We start from the raw sequence: 16,266 nt of genomic DNA, 5'->3' as shown, positions 1-16,266 counted from the left end.
CAAAGATGGAGAAGCTGCTTGAAAATGACTTTTATCATCATCTCTAACAACAGCTCCTGAAAAGACACCATGTCCACGGCAGAGGAAAGAGGCGACGTAAAAAGAAGATAGACAGGGGTACATTTTGTCAGGACTTTCTAACAGTGGAGACAGCTGTGGACAAGTTAAAAGATGAACTCATAACATTTCTTTAGACCAGCAAGCAACATCTAACACTGTCTGTTTACTGAAACTTATCTTAACTTAAAACAGAATGTGATGTCATTGTTTTCTAAGTAATGTGGCGTTGCTGAACCTGAGCTAAGTAAGCTGTGATGTAAACGTACTATATATACACATAAACGCTTACACGTGAAGATTATAAGGCAGCAGTCTTATTTTGAGCAGGTGTATTATTGCTCTGCTGTCACTTATCAGTTGCCTTTATTAGTACCAGCTGACTGTAAATTGTGAAATTGTATGGACAAGGTTAGTAGACCATATATTGTCATTCAATTCATGAATTGGCATTTCAGTTATGAAAGGTTTATTGCGTGTGTCTCAGTGCAGCAGTGACAGTGTTAGATGTGTACACTAAATTATGATCTAAATTATGATCTTTTTGCTCCAGGAAAGAACCAGGAGTAGCACTGGTTTGAACCCAGTTGAAGAAATGACCAGGCCTGCAGAGCTGGAAGACTCTGTTTGATCAAGTATTGGACCTAGTGACAGTGACATGTAAGTCTAAAGTGGCTGAAGATCTCAGGTAGTTGTATTGATGGTTAAAAACTGTGTGCGCTGTGAAAACCACGTGGCTGTCTGATAAACACATTTTTCTCTGCAGTCCATATTTCATGTCCTTGTGACAATATAAAATCATTAGTTTTTTGCAGCTCATCTCACGAACAAGCTGCCCAGTGGACGTCTGTCTCTAAACATTACATGAGCTGACATCTTTGACTATCATCCCATGAAACATCTCTCTATACTGTGAACTTTTGCACATCCTAACCTAACCTACTAAGCTGTTGTGTGCAGTTGAACAATATTCACTTCTATTGTACAACAGTAATGGAAATGTAGAAACAGCTGAACACAATGTAGAGATCAGGGGTGAAGGTAACTTATTACATCTTCTCAAATTACTGTAATTAAGTAATTTTTGGGGTAATCTGTATTGTAATTTTACTCATACTTAAGTACGTTTTAGACCATGTAATCTACTTTGTTACTCCGTAATTATAATTGAGTACTGTGTACAATTTTAATGAATATCTTAACCTTTCATTTGTAATTTTGTAGCCAAAAAAGGCTCTCTCATAACAGATGGGCGATTGAAAACCTGACGTAGGGACAAATACAGAAACTGTGCAGCAGGCTCAGGTTAGGAGAGGTGACCACAACCACTGAAACACAGAGCAGGAGCTCATTCAAACTGAAGAAACAGAGAATCACAAACTCCTTTGATTGAATGTCTGCCTTTGATAATGCATTAAACATCAGTGGTTAAAAAGAATACTTTGAGCAGTGTTTGACAAAAAGAGTGGGAGAGTGAGAAAGTGAGAGAACTCTAGCACAGCGGTACTTGACACTGAACTTTACACTTTAACAAAAAACAAGAGGGAGAGGAAAGGGACATAAAGCTAGACACAGTAGGGTTACAAATAACTATTATTCAATTTTTTGATTAATCTCGACTAGAAGTTTGTTTATAAATGTCGGAAAATTAAAAACAAAAAAACAAACAAAAAAAAATCAGAAAACTTGTGTAGCAAGAAGTGACATTTTGACAATTTTTGACAATTGACAAACTATTCAGCTCTAAAATCACAGTAAAAAAACAAATTAAACAAAAGTGATGATTAAAAAAACAAAACAAAGTCACAAATAATAAACAACAGTGTAAGAAGCAGAGGCCCTCCTCTGACACAACAGCAGCATCCTTTCATGACTATGAGGAGGAGGGAGAGGTCAAAGCAGCAGGAGGAGGAGGAGAAAGCGGGAAGGAGGTGGTGCCTCTGAGGGGGAAGGAGGAAAAGGATGTAGCTGCTTCACCAACGCCCTCCTCTACTTCCCTCCCCTCCTTTTCCTCTAAAACCAAAAACAAAGCACATGGTTCCTGCTCTGGCACTCTACCAACAGAATCCATCTGCCTTTCCCCCCCGTCTTCCTTTTCCTGGACAAAACCACATGCAGCTGTGGACCGCCAATTTATATCCAACAGCAAACCCATACAAAACCAGTACAATGTTTAAACACACATACGGGACACATAGTCCATACTGAATATATGATTACTTGAATTATTTGAAACACAGATGCAAAAGTGATCTAAAAAGTCAATGGTGACAGGGTACGTTACTGAAAAATTGAATGTTAAATACATTTAAAGAAACTGAAAGAATTCAGTGCCTCAGTGAGGGTCATGCCCATTAGGTTTGAAAAGACATTTACACTCTCCATGCACAGTCGATCTTGTGCCAATGCTTTAATCTTAGCAGGTACAGTGAAGATTTCAGTTTAATAAAGGCTCTAAATAACATCTTTTCAGTTCAGTTTGTAATAATTTTACCAAATAGTATCTATACACAACAAGGTTTACAAGGTGCTTACAGGACAAAAACACTCTAAAGGAATGATTCCAGTGTTAATCATTAAAACAAGACATCTTTTAGTTTTTTTACTAAAACAGCTGCCTCATGCTGTTGGAAAGACTTGGACTATAAAGAATGAACCCAAAACAGTTCAGTTGTGAGCCACAAAACCAAACCAATAAACTGAAATGTGCTGAAACCTTTCAGTGATCATTTGATCAGCTGTTAATACAATACTTCAGTGATAGAGCAGCTTTGAAGCATACTATTGTAATGCGTTTATCATTTGGTCTGAATAATACAATAGAGTCCAAATCCACCATAGTATGGACTCCAGTTTACAATACAGTTGAGTTAAAGCCTAGTGGAGTCTAGTAGACACTGTTGGAACAACAGTGAAATCATTATACAGGAGGATGTATAGATTTAAACTGAGAAGTGTTCCTGTATGTCTGACCACCCCCTATAACCTTTAGTCAGTATACCCAACTATCCTTTTATAAGTTGAATATGCCATATGTCCAAATATTAATGTAAAGAAAAATCAGATGAAGATTAAACTAGATGTCCAGATGATGACTGTGTTTCATTTCCCACCTCATTGATGAACTTGATGCAGTCCAGGAACATGTAGTCTGGGTGATGCTCGTTCACCACCCTCTCATCAATAAAGTGCCGAGGCTCCAGTGTTGGATGATCTGCAGCGAGAGTGAGCTGTGAATGCACACGGTCACCACCAGGTGTCACCATTGACCTTCACATTAACTGAGATGGAGCTCACCTCCACCTCACAGCTCTGTGGAGCCATTTTAACAGCACACAGGACAAACAAGGATGCTAGAGATGTCTTGTTGCTCCCTCTGTGACATGTGACAGTAGGAACAAGTGTTGATAACTGAATGAATGATCATGACTCACTGGGACACAAGAACTGATCTGAGAGTCATCGTTTGTGACACCTGTGCTTTCCTGGTATGACAAGTGGAAAGGTCTGCTAGCTAAACTATTAGCCTGTTTGTTTTATGTTTGCTTTTAAATTTACTGTTAAGCATCATTGTTTTATTGCTTTTGAAGCTCGTGTATGTTTACCTTTTTTAGGCATGAAAGCAGAGCAGACCCACCCTGTGTTCGTTCTGTCTGTTCATCACTGACACTTTATGGTAGTGATGCAGGAGCTCCAGTTGTCAGTGTAGATGCGTGATGTGAAAAGAACAGAACTATTCTTTTTCATTGGTCTGTACCAAATTAACTGAACTAGGTGTGAAAGTTACCACAGCTGTCCCAGAATCCAGATCAACAGCCAGGGGTGAGCAAGCCTTAGGTGCCTTGACTAGGCACTAATTTGAGGCAATTGTGTAGTTACAATTTTTCTAACAAAATATCGTGTTTATAATTATTTCCTATAAATATAACTACAGGTCCACATTCTATTTAAACAAGATAAGTTTGTACCAAATATCAGCTTGACCTACTACATGCTCTAATAACAAGCAGTACACTACAGCCCCAACTCCCAAGAAGTTGTTGGGACCCAGTGTAAAACAAAGAAATGTGATCATTTACTTATCCTTTTTGACTTATACTAGACCGACAACAGTACACAGACAACATATTAATTGTTTTACTTAATCAACTAGAGCCTGACTTATATATATCGATGGCTGATATTGGCCTATCATAAGCCGTTTTTATACTGGGCAGCAAGCCTTTTTTGTGGCTCGGTCTGCGGTTTTAGACAGAGGGCGGGATATTGGGGGTCTGCTTTGGCCCGTCAATTTGCCGCCTAGATATCACGACTGGCATTTTTTTTTTGTCCAATATGAAAACAAAATATAAGTATTATAATACAGAAAATATGCCTGTTGTCATTTTTATTACATCTTTATTTCTATTTTTAATTTTTTCATATAAATCTATGCTTATTCTGAATTTGATGCCAGCAGCACATTTCAAACAAGTCAGGACTGAAATAACAAATGACTGTGAAAGTTGTGAAAACTAAAACTTTTATTATCATTATTCTATTAATCTTATTATAGATAATTATTCAATAGATTATGCAAGTAGAAAAAGCTCGCCACCCTCACCAGTTAAATCTGTCACCTATTATACCATGCTTAGACATTGTAAATTAGGAAAATTGTGATTAAAATTGCAACTCTGCCAGGTAGAATATTGTACTCTTGAATTAATCATTCCATCATGTGTAATAAAACAGTGCTTACTTTACATCAACCTGCATTTACTGGTGCCTGTTTTAGGCTCCTTTCACACTTTTGGAATCTGTTCTATTTAATATGGACAATGAGCTGTTCTGTGGCTGTTGAGCGTCCCGTTACATTGTTAAATGCCACTCTTACAACCATTAACGTTCGTGAATATTCCCGGGGTAAGGAGCATGTTTAAGTGTGTGATTACTTTTTAAGAATGGATGGACAGTTACGTGGCTGGATTGCTGATTATTGGTAAGTACAGTATTAAGTAACGTAACGTTAACACAATGGTTTCTTCTACTGTCTTCCCGGCTGCCTTCAGTGCCCCGTCCCTGTCGTGGACAAGGTGATGGTGTTGGGTTATATTCAAGAACAGATCAGCTGAAAACAGATCAGATGAGAGAGGTCTGACTACGTGAGACTAGATATGACTTGAATACCATACTTGTTAGCCTCTGGTAAAATCAGCTGTTCCAATGTTTAATGTTATCCCGGGACTGCAAAGATTTAACGTCTGCCCATATTTTCTATCCCTAACACTAGAGTAATGCATGGAAGGTATTTCATGGAGTGGAGAATTACTTCTATTAACTTACAGCAGTTACCTGTCATTGTCAATTTGTTTACTTTAGAGGGAGAGGGAGATTAAGAGGATTTAGATATTTTCAGAAGTGGGCCTGAAATGATGACAATTGACTCGGCTTATCTTCTATTCAAAATGATGATGTACTCCCCCGCATGGTCAGTGTAGGCTGCGCAGCCATCTGCAACTATCAGATCCAATAGCAATAGTTTGTAAAAAGGTCCTATCAGCGCTGATTAATCAGTCAAACAGTTTTACATCGGCCAAACCGATTACTCGGTTGACCTCTAGCTGTGACTGACCTGTTGTCACTCTCTTACCAATAAACTGGGAGCTTCCCCAGATGAAGGGCAGAAACTGGAAGTCATCCAGTCCCCATACACCTTGGCTTCCAGCTGGCTCCATTCTGTAGGTCCTCTGCAGTTTCCTCATCACTGACAAATACCTGCAAACACAAAGAGAAGACAAACACGGGCAGCAGGATGTTGGAGTCAGAAAAGTGCATGATCAGTATGAACAGTTCAGCTAATATCATCTTCCTATTCTCTGGTCAAATGATTTGTGATGCGGATAATATCTATTCAATCTTATATTGCAGTAATGATATGTATTGTTATACAATATTAAGGCTGCACTAACAATAACTTATCAATTAATCTGCTGATTGTTTTCATGATTAATTGATAATATTTTAGTCTATAGAATGTCAAAGAAAATGTGAAAAATGCACTTTAAAGTTTCAGATAACTCAAAGTGATGTCTTTGCTCTTTTTGTTCAACCAGCAGTTCAATACGTGAACACTGTTCATACTGTCATAAATCAATACAATCTGCAAATCCTCACATTTAAGAAGTGGGAGCCTGCTTTGACATTTATGACTGAAAAATGACTCCGAAGATTAATCGGTCAAAATAGATCAACTATTTGATTAACAGACAAAATAAATAAAGCAACCAGACACAAACCGGCAGTTTGGCAGTTATTGAAAAACTGCACTATTCCTGCAAATATAATGCAGTCCTGAAAAACTGTTAAACAAAAGGTGAAATTCTGGCCTGATAACAGAATAACGTGTCAAATGATGACTAAAATAACTGACATTCATCCTCTGGGGAACACAAATGTCTGCAAAGCTCTCATGGCAGTCCATCCAGTAGTTGAGATGTTTTAGTGCGGACCAAAGTAGTGGCCAGTGACTGACAGAAAGAATTAAATTCCCTTGTAGACCAGCCATGATAACTTTATGTTGGATGACACACGGCCTCAAAAATAACTGCAATTAACTATAACATTGTTATTTTATTTTAAAACCATCTTTGCCCATGATTATAATGATAGCATGACAGCATAATTTGCATTTTTGTCAGACCTTATAAGAACTATCATTAATAAATGGTCAATTTATAGTTTTTTGACTGTTAACAGTGAAACGCTTCATAACACATCGAAGCAACTGACGTTTATAAGTAAATGGTTAAGAAATACTGAGTAGGTCATCTCTAAACATCATCTGGATGGTCATTATGAAGTTGCAATGGATGTCTATACAGGAATTTAAACAGTCAAACTAAAGTTAAATCAAACTGGCAAAAGGCAAATGTTTTGCTTCTACTTCTCATGCTACAGTTAATACTGATGCTACAGTGTAATGGCTGTAGAAACAGGACATCATCCACCTATAGATTCACTATAGGTGAATTCAGTATAGGTGAATCTATAGGTTCTGCCCACGAGGATGGATGCTTCCTACAAAAACACAGTTCAAATAATGGCACAAAGGAAGCTCGACTGTCATTGTACAACCAAAACAGGATGAGTTGCCTCATTTTCCGTGGTCACTATCCCCAGGTAACAGTGGAACAACTGGAATAACTCTGGAAACTTTCCACTACAAAAGAAAAAGAAGCTAGCTGATGGAGGAGGCACAGAAGGAGATGAAGTGGAGGTAAAACAAGAGTTAACCGATGGGCTGTGTAACTCCGCCTGAGACCAGGGTTTCTGGGTCAAACTGGGATTCTTACAGCTGTGGACAGTAGCCAGTCTGCTAGCTGCAGCCATGTTAGTAATGTTGTGTTTGTGAAAGTGGTGCCAACAGTAATACCACAGGGAAACAAAGAGTTGTCCATTTCTACTTAAACTACCATTTATTTATGATGGTTATTATAAAGTATTCATATAATTTCCTAAAATTGGACTATCCTTAATGAACAAAACATATAACAATGTTTTAAAATGGATCAAATGTTGGGGGTCATTCTTACATGTAAATGTAATGGAATACAACAGGCATTGTCAAGATCAGAAGAAATGTACATTTATGTACATTTATCAATCAGTCACAATAAGATAAAAATGATATGTCATCAACATAACCTTATAGCCACACTGTTTGTAAGCCTATAAACAGTCTCATCTTTACAGTAACATATAGTACAACAGCAGTAACAGCTCACCTGTTAAAAACCTTAAAAACGATAGCCAGCTGATCGTCTACCCTGAGAGCACCGACCTTACAGAGGCAGCAGAGGAACGCAGCAAAAGCAGCTTCATGACCTGAAGAGATAAATTCACACACATTAAAGATGTTCCGACATGCTCAGGATCAGGACCATCAAGTGTTCCTTTCTGGATCCAAGGAAGAAAAATATCAATCAGGCTTCTACCTCTGCTTTGAACCACCGGTAATATTGTCAGCGTATTACTACTATTATCAATGACCCCACTTTTAATGTACATGGTACTACTATTGATACTACCACTGTTTTCACTTGTGCCTGCTCAGTCCGTCATAATTTCCTATTATTCAGCGTAATGTTAACAGGATATTTGGCATTTTGTCCAAATATTTTACTAAAGCTAGACGGAATCATTTTGGATTAGAAGACTCTTTGTGACACTCCTGCTCCACACACTATTTTTAAACTGTTAAAACTATACACTAAACAAAATTTTTTTTTTTTTTATATTGACAATATATTTAGTATACACATCTAAATTTATTATGATATTTTTTTATATTTCATATCCATGTGTAATCCTTAAAGCTTCAGTCTTATTCCTCTCATAGCGCAATTTCTACTTAGGGTTTCACTTGTAGGACTAAGTGCCTGCTGTCTTTGTACAGCTCTGAATCATTGATGGTAATTCAGTGCATCATTGCGCCTCCTGGTGGCCAAACACATACTACTGTCTGTGTTGAATATCTACAGTGTGATACACTTGGCATTAAGTTGCAGAAAGCATCACATTTATGAAATATGGCAACACATCAGCTACCCAATTACCTTTCATCATGATATGACAGATGACAGCAGGGTTATGGGCACAAGTGCTGGGATCGGAATACAGATCAATAATGATTTTACATTCTGATCTAAATCATGAAATTTATCAAATTTGGGCTGAAATTACAAAGATTCTCTCACTTATCCCTAGCTTGGCCTTGCACATATGAGGGTTCTGGAGCAGTATGAAAACCTGTATTTGAAATTCATCAGCAATGTCTTTTCAGAAACAGTGTCCCAGTTACTGCTGATAATCCACAGAACACACTGCCATTCAATTTGTTTTTTTGGCATTTGAACCTTTATTAGGTCAGACATAACTGACATGCTACAAAAGATTTGCAGCCTGGGTCACCAGGACTCATTTCATCTAAGCTTTGCATAGAATTGTAGTATTGGTTGAGGTATTGTTTCAGAATGCCCAAAACAATTTGGGCAAATAAATGGTTTATGTCTTAGGTGTGTGAACGTGTTAATGCTTCATGTTGTCCTACATAATATGTTACCCTTGCTACCTTATACAATATATTATCATATATGTTTTTGTTAATGAAGCATGAAATTGAAGACAATACTGAAAAACAGCAGCAACTGTTACCTGTTCCATAGTCTATCCTGGTGGCGTTCCCCACAGACTCTTTCAGATAGACAGCTATCTCTGGAGCTGCAGCACATCTGTCAGCAGGGAGCACTGCTGACACCAAGGCCTCTGCTTCCTATACACACAGTCACAGACACGCAGCAACATCACCTCTCAGTCCAGGCATGTTCATACAGAGCAAGTGGTCAAATGCATGGCTGTGTAGGAGAGTCTGTGGCAATGACAGTGTCCTTTAGAGATGCACCGTATTTGTGCAGACACTGACCTAATTAAGATGACTGGCCATCAGTCAGATTTGACTGATCCACAGTAAACACACTCTTGTACTTAATAATAAATGCATTAAATGTGAAAGCAGTGGTGGACCTTCAATTTAAATTGGATATGTATCTTATATCTTATCTTTTACTCAAATATACTCTGTGTGGTTTTGTTAAAGTAGATTTAGGCGTCTTCATATAATGTCAAGCAATATAATATTGACTCTGTTACAGTACCAACTCAAATATACCAATATCACAACACATACTCTGAGTTCCCATCTGCCTGTCCAGATGTGAAAACTGAAAACAGAGTGTCTGTTATCTACACCATGGAAGGAGTTTTCAAAATGGACCGTTTCCGTGACCTAAAATGTAATTTGCTAGTGTGCAAAATGCCTGTACATGTGTGGACAGGGCCTTAGACATTTTCTGTGCTTCTGAGCAAGTACAAGTCAAATCATTGCACAGACAAAACATTCAATCCATGTCATCACATGAATGCTTGATGAAAAACTACAGCTCTGAGAACAAGGACTGATGTTACATCTCATTAACAATGATGTTTTAACAACTAGAGTCATAATACACTACTGTTAAGCAGGCCAGTTTTGCTTTGTGAGGTGTATTGATGAAGCCTAATTGTTATGACAGTTAGCCTTTTCCAGCTGCTGTGCAGACACAGAGGACAAAGAGTTCACTGTCGGCCCTGATCACATCTTGATGTGCCACACCTGTCAGGTGGATGAATTATCTTGACACAGGAGAATTTCTCACTATAAACAGACAAACTTGTGTGCACAAATGAGATGTTGTAAACAGCCTCACTTATAGTTATGAACTGATGTAACGGACTCAGACTTTACATCCAGGACTGATATTGATAAACGTTCTGAAAAAAACAGAGCTCTTAGATGTTTGGATGTGTGTGCGTGTGTGTATACCAACCTGGTCTAATTTGCTGTACCATGTTCTGTAGGCCTTATTACCAAAACGTGAAGGCTGGTCGACAGGGGGTGTCTCATTTATCCATCGGTCTAGAGTTCCCAGAAGCTCTAGTAACTTCTCCACTGTCTGTCACACAACAAGACAACTGTGACTGTAGCAACACAAGCTGCATTTACATGTTATACAATATTCCACTAATAATTTCAAAAGGTAACAGATATTATCAAAGAGTAACCATGTAGACTCTTAGTCCATTTCTCTCTGGTTGGAATAAAAATATTCTTTCTGTGCACGCTGCTCCACATGGGGGTTACGTGGGTGACGTGAACAAGTTTAAGAGAGGGACAGAAACATTGATACTATCCCATGATGATATACAAGTTGTTATGATTAACCTTTTTTTACTCTGTGTACACATAAGGCCAAAACAGAGCGGACGTGTTCACTCGGGTTTAGGTTTGTTTGGACAGCACCATCATTAAAACCATGCTATCAGAGTATACTACAAAAACTGCTCAGAACCTGTCATTCTATATCTGTCCATGTCAATGATGTGCTTGATTCACACACAACAAAGTAATATAGTCTGTAGGACGTCCACACACTATATTGTGAAACAAGTTGAAGGTCTCTCATGGTGAAGTAAAACTGTTCATGCTGAAATTGTCAAGATGTGGCGCTTAAAGCATTACAGCGCCAACTCAAAATATGCTACTAGGTGTGCAGGTAGTCGAGTGGTTAGATGCCACGAACGCAGTGGATCCTGGTTCGAATCCAGCCAGAGGCCCTGTACTGCATTTCACCCCCCCCCCCCCCCCCCCCAAATCTCTCTCCCCTTTCTGATCTATCCACTGTCGAATAAAGGTGTCTCTGCCTCAAAAAAATCTTTAAAAAATAAATAAATATGCTACTCAATCCCAGCAATAAGCCAATGATAAGAAAGAGAACATACCTCTGACACTTTATATTCACAAGTGAGCTTCTTTCCCTTCACACCTTCATTCAGTGTCAGAACGAAGCCCATGTAATCAGCATATGCCTGTAAGAAGAGATGTGATATATGTGGTCAATTGTGGTTCAGTAGTTTTTGTACATGACATGGAAAGTCAGACAAAAACAGAAGATATTGAAACATGTTCACTCAGCCACCTACTTGAGATCGCTTCCACTTGCCCATGTCAGGAACCATGCTGATTTCTTTCTTGGGCACCATGAAGGTGTTGCTGACTCTGACTTCAGGTGCTTCATCCTCAGGAGTGGATCCTAAATAAGTAAAGTAGAGATTGGAGAGTTTTAGATATGCAGCCACTTTTGGAATTTAACAAGAGCTTTTCTAAATAAGCAAACAATAAATCTGATGTTGTTGATATTACTGTAGAATGAGTACCAGGTACAGACATTTCTGTGTAAATATGCAATTAAGTTGCATCGCGGGAAATGTAGGATCCATTATTTTCGACCTTGACCCAATATAGGGGCAATAATCCAGTACATGTCCACCTCTGCTGCTTCTATTTTGACATTTTAATGTTTAAATGTGTCTCTTATGACTGGTGTACCTCTACAGCCCTCAAACAGTGAAGTGCAGGAGCAGCCATTTAATCACAATTTTTTAACCGATAAGGTGAATACTTGGCTCCATTTGCCATGTAAGTCTTCGTGCACGGCTGGTTAGCACTTGTATAGCTTAAATAATGGAACAATCTAACCCTGACACTTTCAAGTAAGAGTTTGTCCTGAGGATGCTTTTGTCGTTCTTTGGTGCAACAATAAAAAGTCTCCTCCACATTCACTCTTCATGCTAGCTAACACATCTGGACAGGAAAGCAAGTGACGTTAATAAAGGGCTGTTTCAGAGTTTGATAACGACAGTTAACAAAACAATAGAGTATGACTTAAAGTTTGTATTCAAGTGTGTAACCAACCTAAATGGCAACGTGAGTTATAACCTATTATACAGGTTTAAGGACAGCTTTGCCTTAGATATAGATATGTATATATATATATATATATATCTATGAGCTCTAAGATAGCGGTGATACACATTCTGGGCTTATTAAACCAAAGGTTAAATTGTAAAATGCCCAGCGTGGCGGTGTGCTTACACCACCACCTTTTAACACAGCAGACATACGAGACACAGTACTTGCTAATACTTAGCAGAAGCATTCAGTTTGCTGTACCTGACTGCTGCTCTGTTTCCGCCATGGCGAGGCTCACACTCTTCTTCGTGTGTTTTAGGCAGATTTAAAAACAGACATCGCTCCTTACTGCCCTCCACTGTTGGAAAATGTTGATGACATCTCAGTTCTTCTTCTTCTTGTTGTGGAATTTCGGCAGTGTAGACGCTGTTGAGCGTATTACTGCCCTCCACAGGTCGGATTTGGATCTAGATTCTCAAATATAGTCCTGTTTCATGTAGAAACTGCAAAACTGCATCGGAGATCAATTTATATTTCTCACTATGTCCAAATAAAGATGTAACAGAGAAATCCTCAACTCCAAGTCCTGTCAATCTAGCAAAGAGTACCTTTCGCTCTTCCCTATACATTCTACATTCGAGGAAAACATGCCTTACTGTTTCAAGGATCCCACATTCACACAAGCCAGAAACATGTTTTCCTATAATGCACAAAGAGTTATTTAACCCACAATGACCCAGCCTCAATCTACAGAGTTTCACTGAATCCTTACGGGATAGAGAGTTACATAACCATATTTTCCCAACTTTAGGCTGTATGGAAAAGAAGTGTCTACCCCTGACTTCTCTTTGCCACCTTCTCTGCCATTCTTTTGTTAAGCCGTCTTTGATTGTTTCCCCTAATTCCACTCTCCCCATGGAGAAATGGACATCTATCTCTCTGCTTAAGCTTTCCTTTGCAATGTGATACACCTGCTCATTCCCCATAATTCCAGCGTGCACTGGTACCCAGCAAAAAGTAATGTTGCAAGCAACCCCAATTTTAAAAACCACACTCAAAATGTCATTCACTATGTCAGGACGAGCTATGAATTGCCCCGTTCTTAAAGTTTCCAGGGCAGCTGCAGAGTCAGAGCAGATAGTGACTTCTTTAGGTCTGGCTTCCTCAATCCACCATAGTGCCCAAAGAATTGCCATTAACTCAGTAGTGAAAACAGAGCTTCCATTAGAAATACGTCGACCAATCTTCAGCCCAATCTGCTCCACATACACCCCAAGACCAGCTCTCCCACTAACTGGATCTCTAGATCCATCTGTAAAAATAATTAAATTATTCTCACTGATTGAATTAAGATACTCCACTACTCTTGGAGTCATTTTCCTCTTATCTTTTTCCTGGAGAAATGCCAGCTCAATGTTTAATTCAGGTATCACCCAATAGGGCATAGGTAGCCATCTTATGTGCTCTACATTCCCTTCCTGTTCCAAGCCCAGCTTCCTAGCCCACTGATTTATAATGACGAAAAAAATATCATATTTATTACCTGCAATCTCTTGTAACAGGCATCTTGCTGGGAAGATATGACTACACCCCCTAAGTTTTACCCAGTACTGTAACCCTAATTCAATGCGCCTTAACCATAAGGGCATTTCTCCCATTTCAACAAGCAGGGCAGGGACTGGCGACGTTCTAAAGGCCCCACAACAAAGCCTCAAAGCCCTTGCTTGCACCACGTCTAACTTAGCCAGAACAGTTTTAGAAGCAGATCCATACACAAAACTCCCATAATCAAGAGCAGATCTAATCAAGGCTCGATAAATTAACAACATCGTCTCCCTCTCAGCCCCCCACTCACACCCAACCAGACTTCTCATAACGTTCAGAACTTTTTCACATTTCAGCCTAATTTTATCTACATGCACAGCCCATGTCATACGCTCTTCAAACCATACACCCAAAAATTTAAAAACCTTTACCTTCTCCAGTAAAGACCCATACATATACAGCCCTACATTAGGTAACTTTCTTTTAAAACCAAATACAACATATTTAGTCTTAGATGCAGAAATTTTGAAGCCCCATGTATTCCTCCATTCCTCTATAGACACTAATGCTCTTTGAATCTGTTTTAAAACAAACTCTACAATACACCCTCTTTTCCAGATGGCCCCATCATCTGCGAATAATGACAACCCAAATCCTCTCTCTATTTTTCCAAATATATCATTAATCATTATATTAAATAAAACTGGACTGATAACACTTCCTTGTGGGGTTCCGTTCTCTATTTCTACCGTCTTTGAGCATACACTACCAACCCTTACTTGTATTGTTCTTTACATTAAAAAATCCTTAATCCCATTAAACATTCATCCCCTAACTCCCAAGTCAAAAATTTTAATCATTAATCCCTCCTTCCACAGAGAATCGTATGCTTTCTCAATATCCAGGAATACACTCACTACTACTTCCTTGTTGCTAAATGCCCTTTTGATATCCTGATCCAAAACTGACACTGACTCCATTGTCGACCTTCCCTTCCTAAAACCATTCTGGACATCAGCAATGAGTCCTCTAGTTTCTATGAAACACACTAGTCTGTTGGTTACCATCTTCTCCATTACTTTACAAAGTACTGCTGTTAGCGCTATAGGGCAGTATGAACTAGGGTCAGATGGATTTTTGCCTGGCTTCAAGATAGGGACCACAACTGCATGTTTCCATTCCTTGGGCAAGCATCCCTCTGCCCACACCGTGTTAAACAAAGCTAAAATTTCATCAAGTGCAATATCATCCAAATGTTTAAAAAACTCATATGACAACCTATCTCTCCCTGGGGTAGTATTTGCCCCAGACACAATTGCATACTTCAACTCTTTTATAGTAAAAAGCAGATTAATAGGATTATCGTTTTCTAAACTCCTTCCCAACTTCCACTGATTAACTATCATCAGCTCAGTTCTCTTCCTACACCTCTCATCCCCCATTCTCTCTGATCTATGTACTGCTTGAAAGCTATCTACATACATGTCTGCTTTTTCCTTATTAGACACTGCTACTGTCTCACCCTTCTGTAACACTGGTATCAGTCTTCTTTTATACACCCCTAACATTCTACGTATTGCAGACCACAAGTGCCTTACAGGGGTCTCAGGGCCTAATGTACCACTGAACTTCCTCCAACTATTCCTCTTTGCATCCTTTATGAGTCTTCTTGCTACTGCCCTTAGCCGCTTGTACTCTATTGCATTAACCAACATTGGAAACTTTCTTAGTTTTCTGTATGCTCTATTCCTGCTCCTTACAGCTTGATCACATTCCTTATTCCACCAAGGAACCCGCAAACGGGTTCTAGGTTCCTGCTTCAGAGATATGGTACTGCAAGCGGCTTCATGTATCATGAGACTAATGGATGTATTCCAGTTATCTACAGAGCCCTCATTATCAATCTCTCCCACTAAGCTCTGAACTCTCTTCTGAAATTTATCCCATTTAGCTTGAGAAAAGTTATATCTAGGGACTTTCTTTTCCACTTCTCTCCTCAAATCCCTACCAAACCTGCATAAAATAGGATAGTGATCACTACCCAATGTATACGATTCTATAACATCCCATTCACCAACTCTTGCTAAGTTTTACAAAGCAATTGACAAATCTATATGACTGCTAGTATTTCTGACGATATGATACCTAGTTGGCCTTCCATCATTTAACACTACTAACTCATATTTATCTATAAATTCTTCTACAATAACACCATTTTTATCCCTATGATCACTACCGCATAAAGGATTATGTGCATTAAAATCTCCAATCCATACCACCGGGCACCTTATCTTCTCCATTATCTCATCAAAATCTGACAATACCAAAGGTTGGCA

General features: G+C 38.8%; 1 protein-coding gene and 1 long non-coding RNA gene across 3 annotated transcripts in view; both read right to left on the bottom strand.

Annotated features, from left to right (window-relative positions):
* Positions 1-12,744, bottom strand: part of ptpa (protein phosphatase 2 phosphatase activator) — a 30,679-nt gene extending 17,935 nt beyond the window's left edge. The window contains exons 1-9 of one of the 2 annotated variants that reach the window (XM_030436109.1): positions 12,647-12,744; positions 11,617-11,726; positions 11,416-11,502; positions 10,464-10,589; positions 9,253-9,370; positions 7,824-7,923; positions 5,690-5,814; positions 3,171-3,271; positions 1,822-2,070 (exon numbers count right to left, since the gene is read on the bottom strand). In XM_030436109.1, the coding sequence (XP_030291969.1) occupies positions 2,047-2,070; positions 3,171-3,271; positions 5,690-5,814; positions 7,824-7,923; positions 9,253-9,370; positions 10,464-10,589; positions 11,416-11,502; positions 11,617-11,726; positions 12,647-12,671 (816 nt within the window). In that variant the 5' untranslated portion in view covers positions 12,672-12,744 and the 3' untranslated portion in view covers positions 1,822-2,046. Of the gene's footprint in view, positions 1-1,821; positions 2,071-3,170; positions 3,272-5,689; positions 5,815-7,823; positions 7,924-9,252; positions 9,371-10,463; positions 10,590-11,415; positions 11,503-11,616; positions 11,727-12,646 lie in introns of those variants that run through there. The other variant, XM_030436107.1, reaches the window with a different exon arrangement.
* On the bottom strand, positions 16-1,794 carry LOC115592886 (uncharacterized). The gene is made up of 2 exons (XR_003986235.1): positions 296-1,794; positions 16-176 (listed from the first exon to the last, which is right to left on the bottom strand). It is a non-coding gene; the product is annotated as an uncharacterized LOC115592886 (long non-coding RNA).
* Positions 12,745-16,266: the final 3,522 nt, after the last annotated feature.

This window comes from Sparus aurata, chromosome 12 (assembly GCF_900880675.1).
Source record: "Sparus aurata chromosome 12, fSpaAur1.1, whole genome shotgun sequence".
NCBI lineage: Eukaryota > Metazoa > Chordata > Actinopteri > Spariformes > Sparidae > Sparus > Sparus aurata.
The sequence above is the reverse complement of the archived record's forward strand: the minus strand, read 5'-3'. Positions and strand labels throughout refer to the sequence as shown.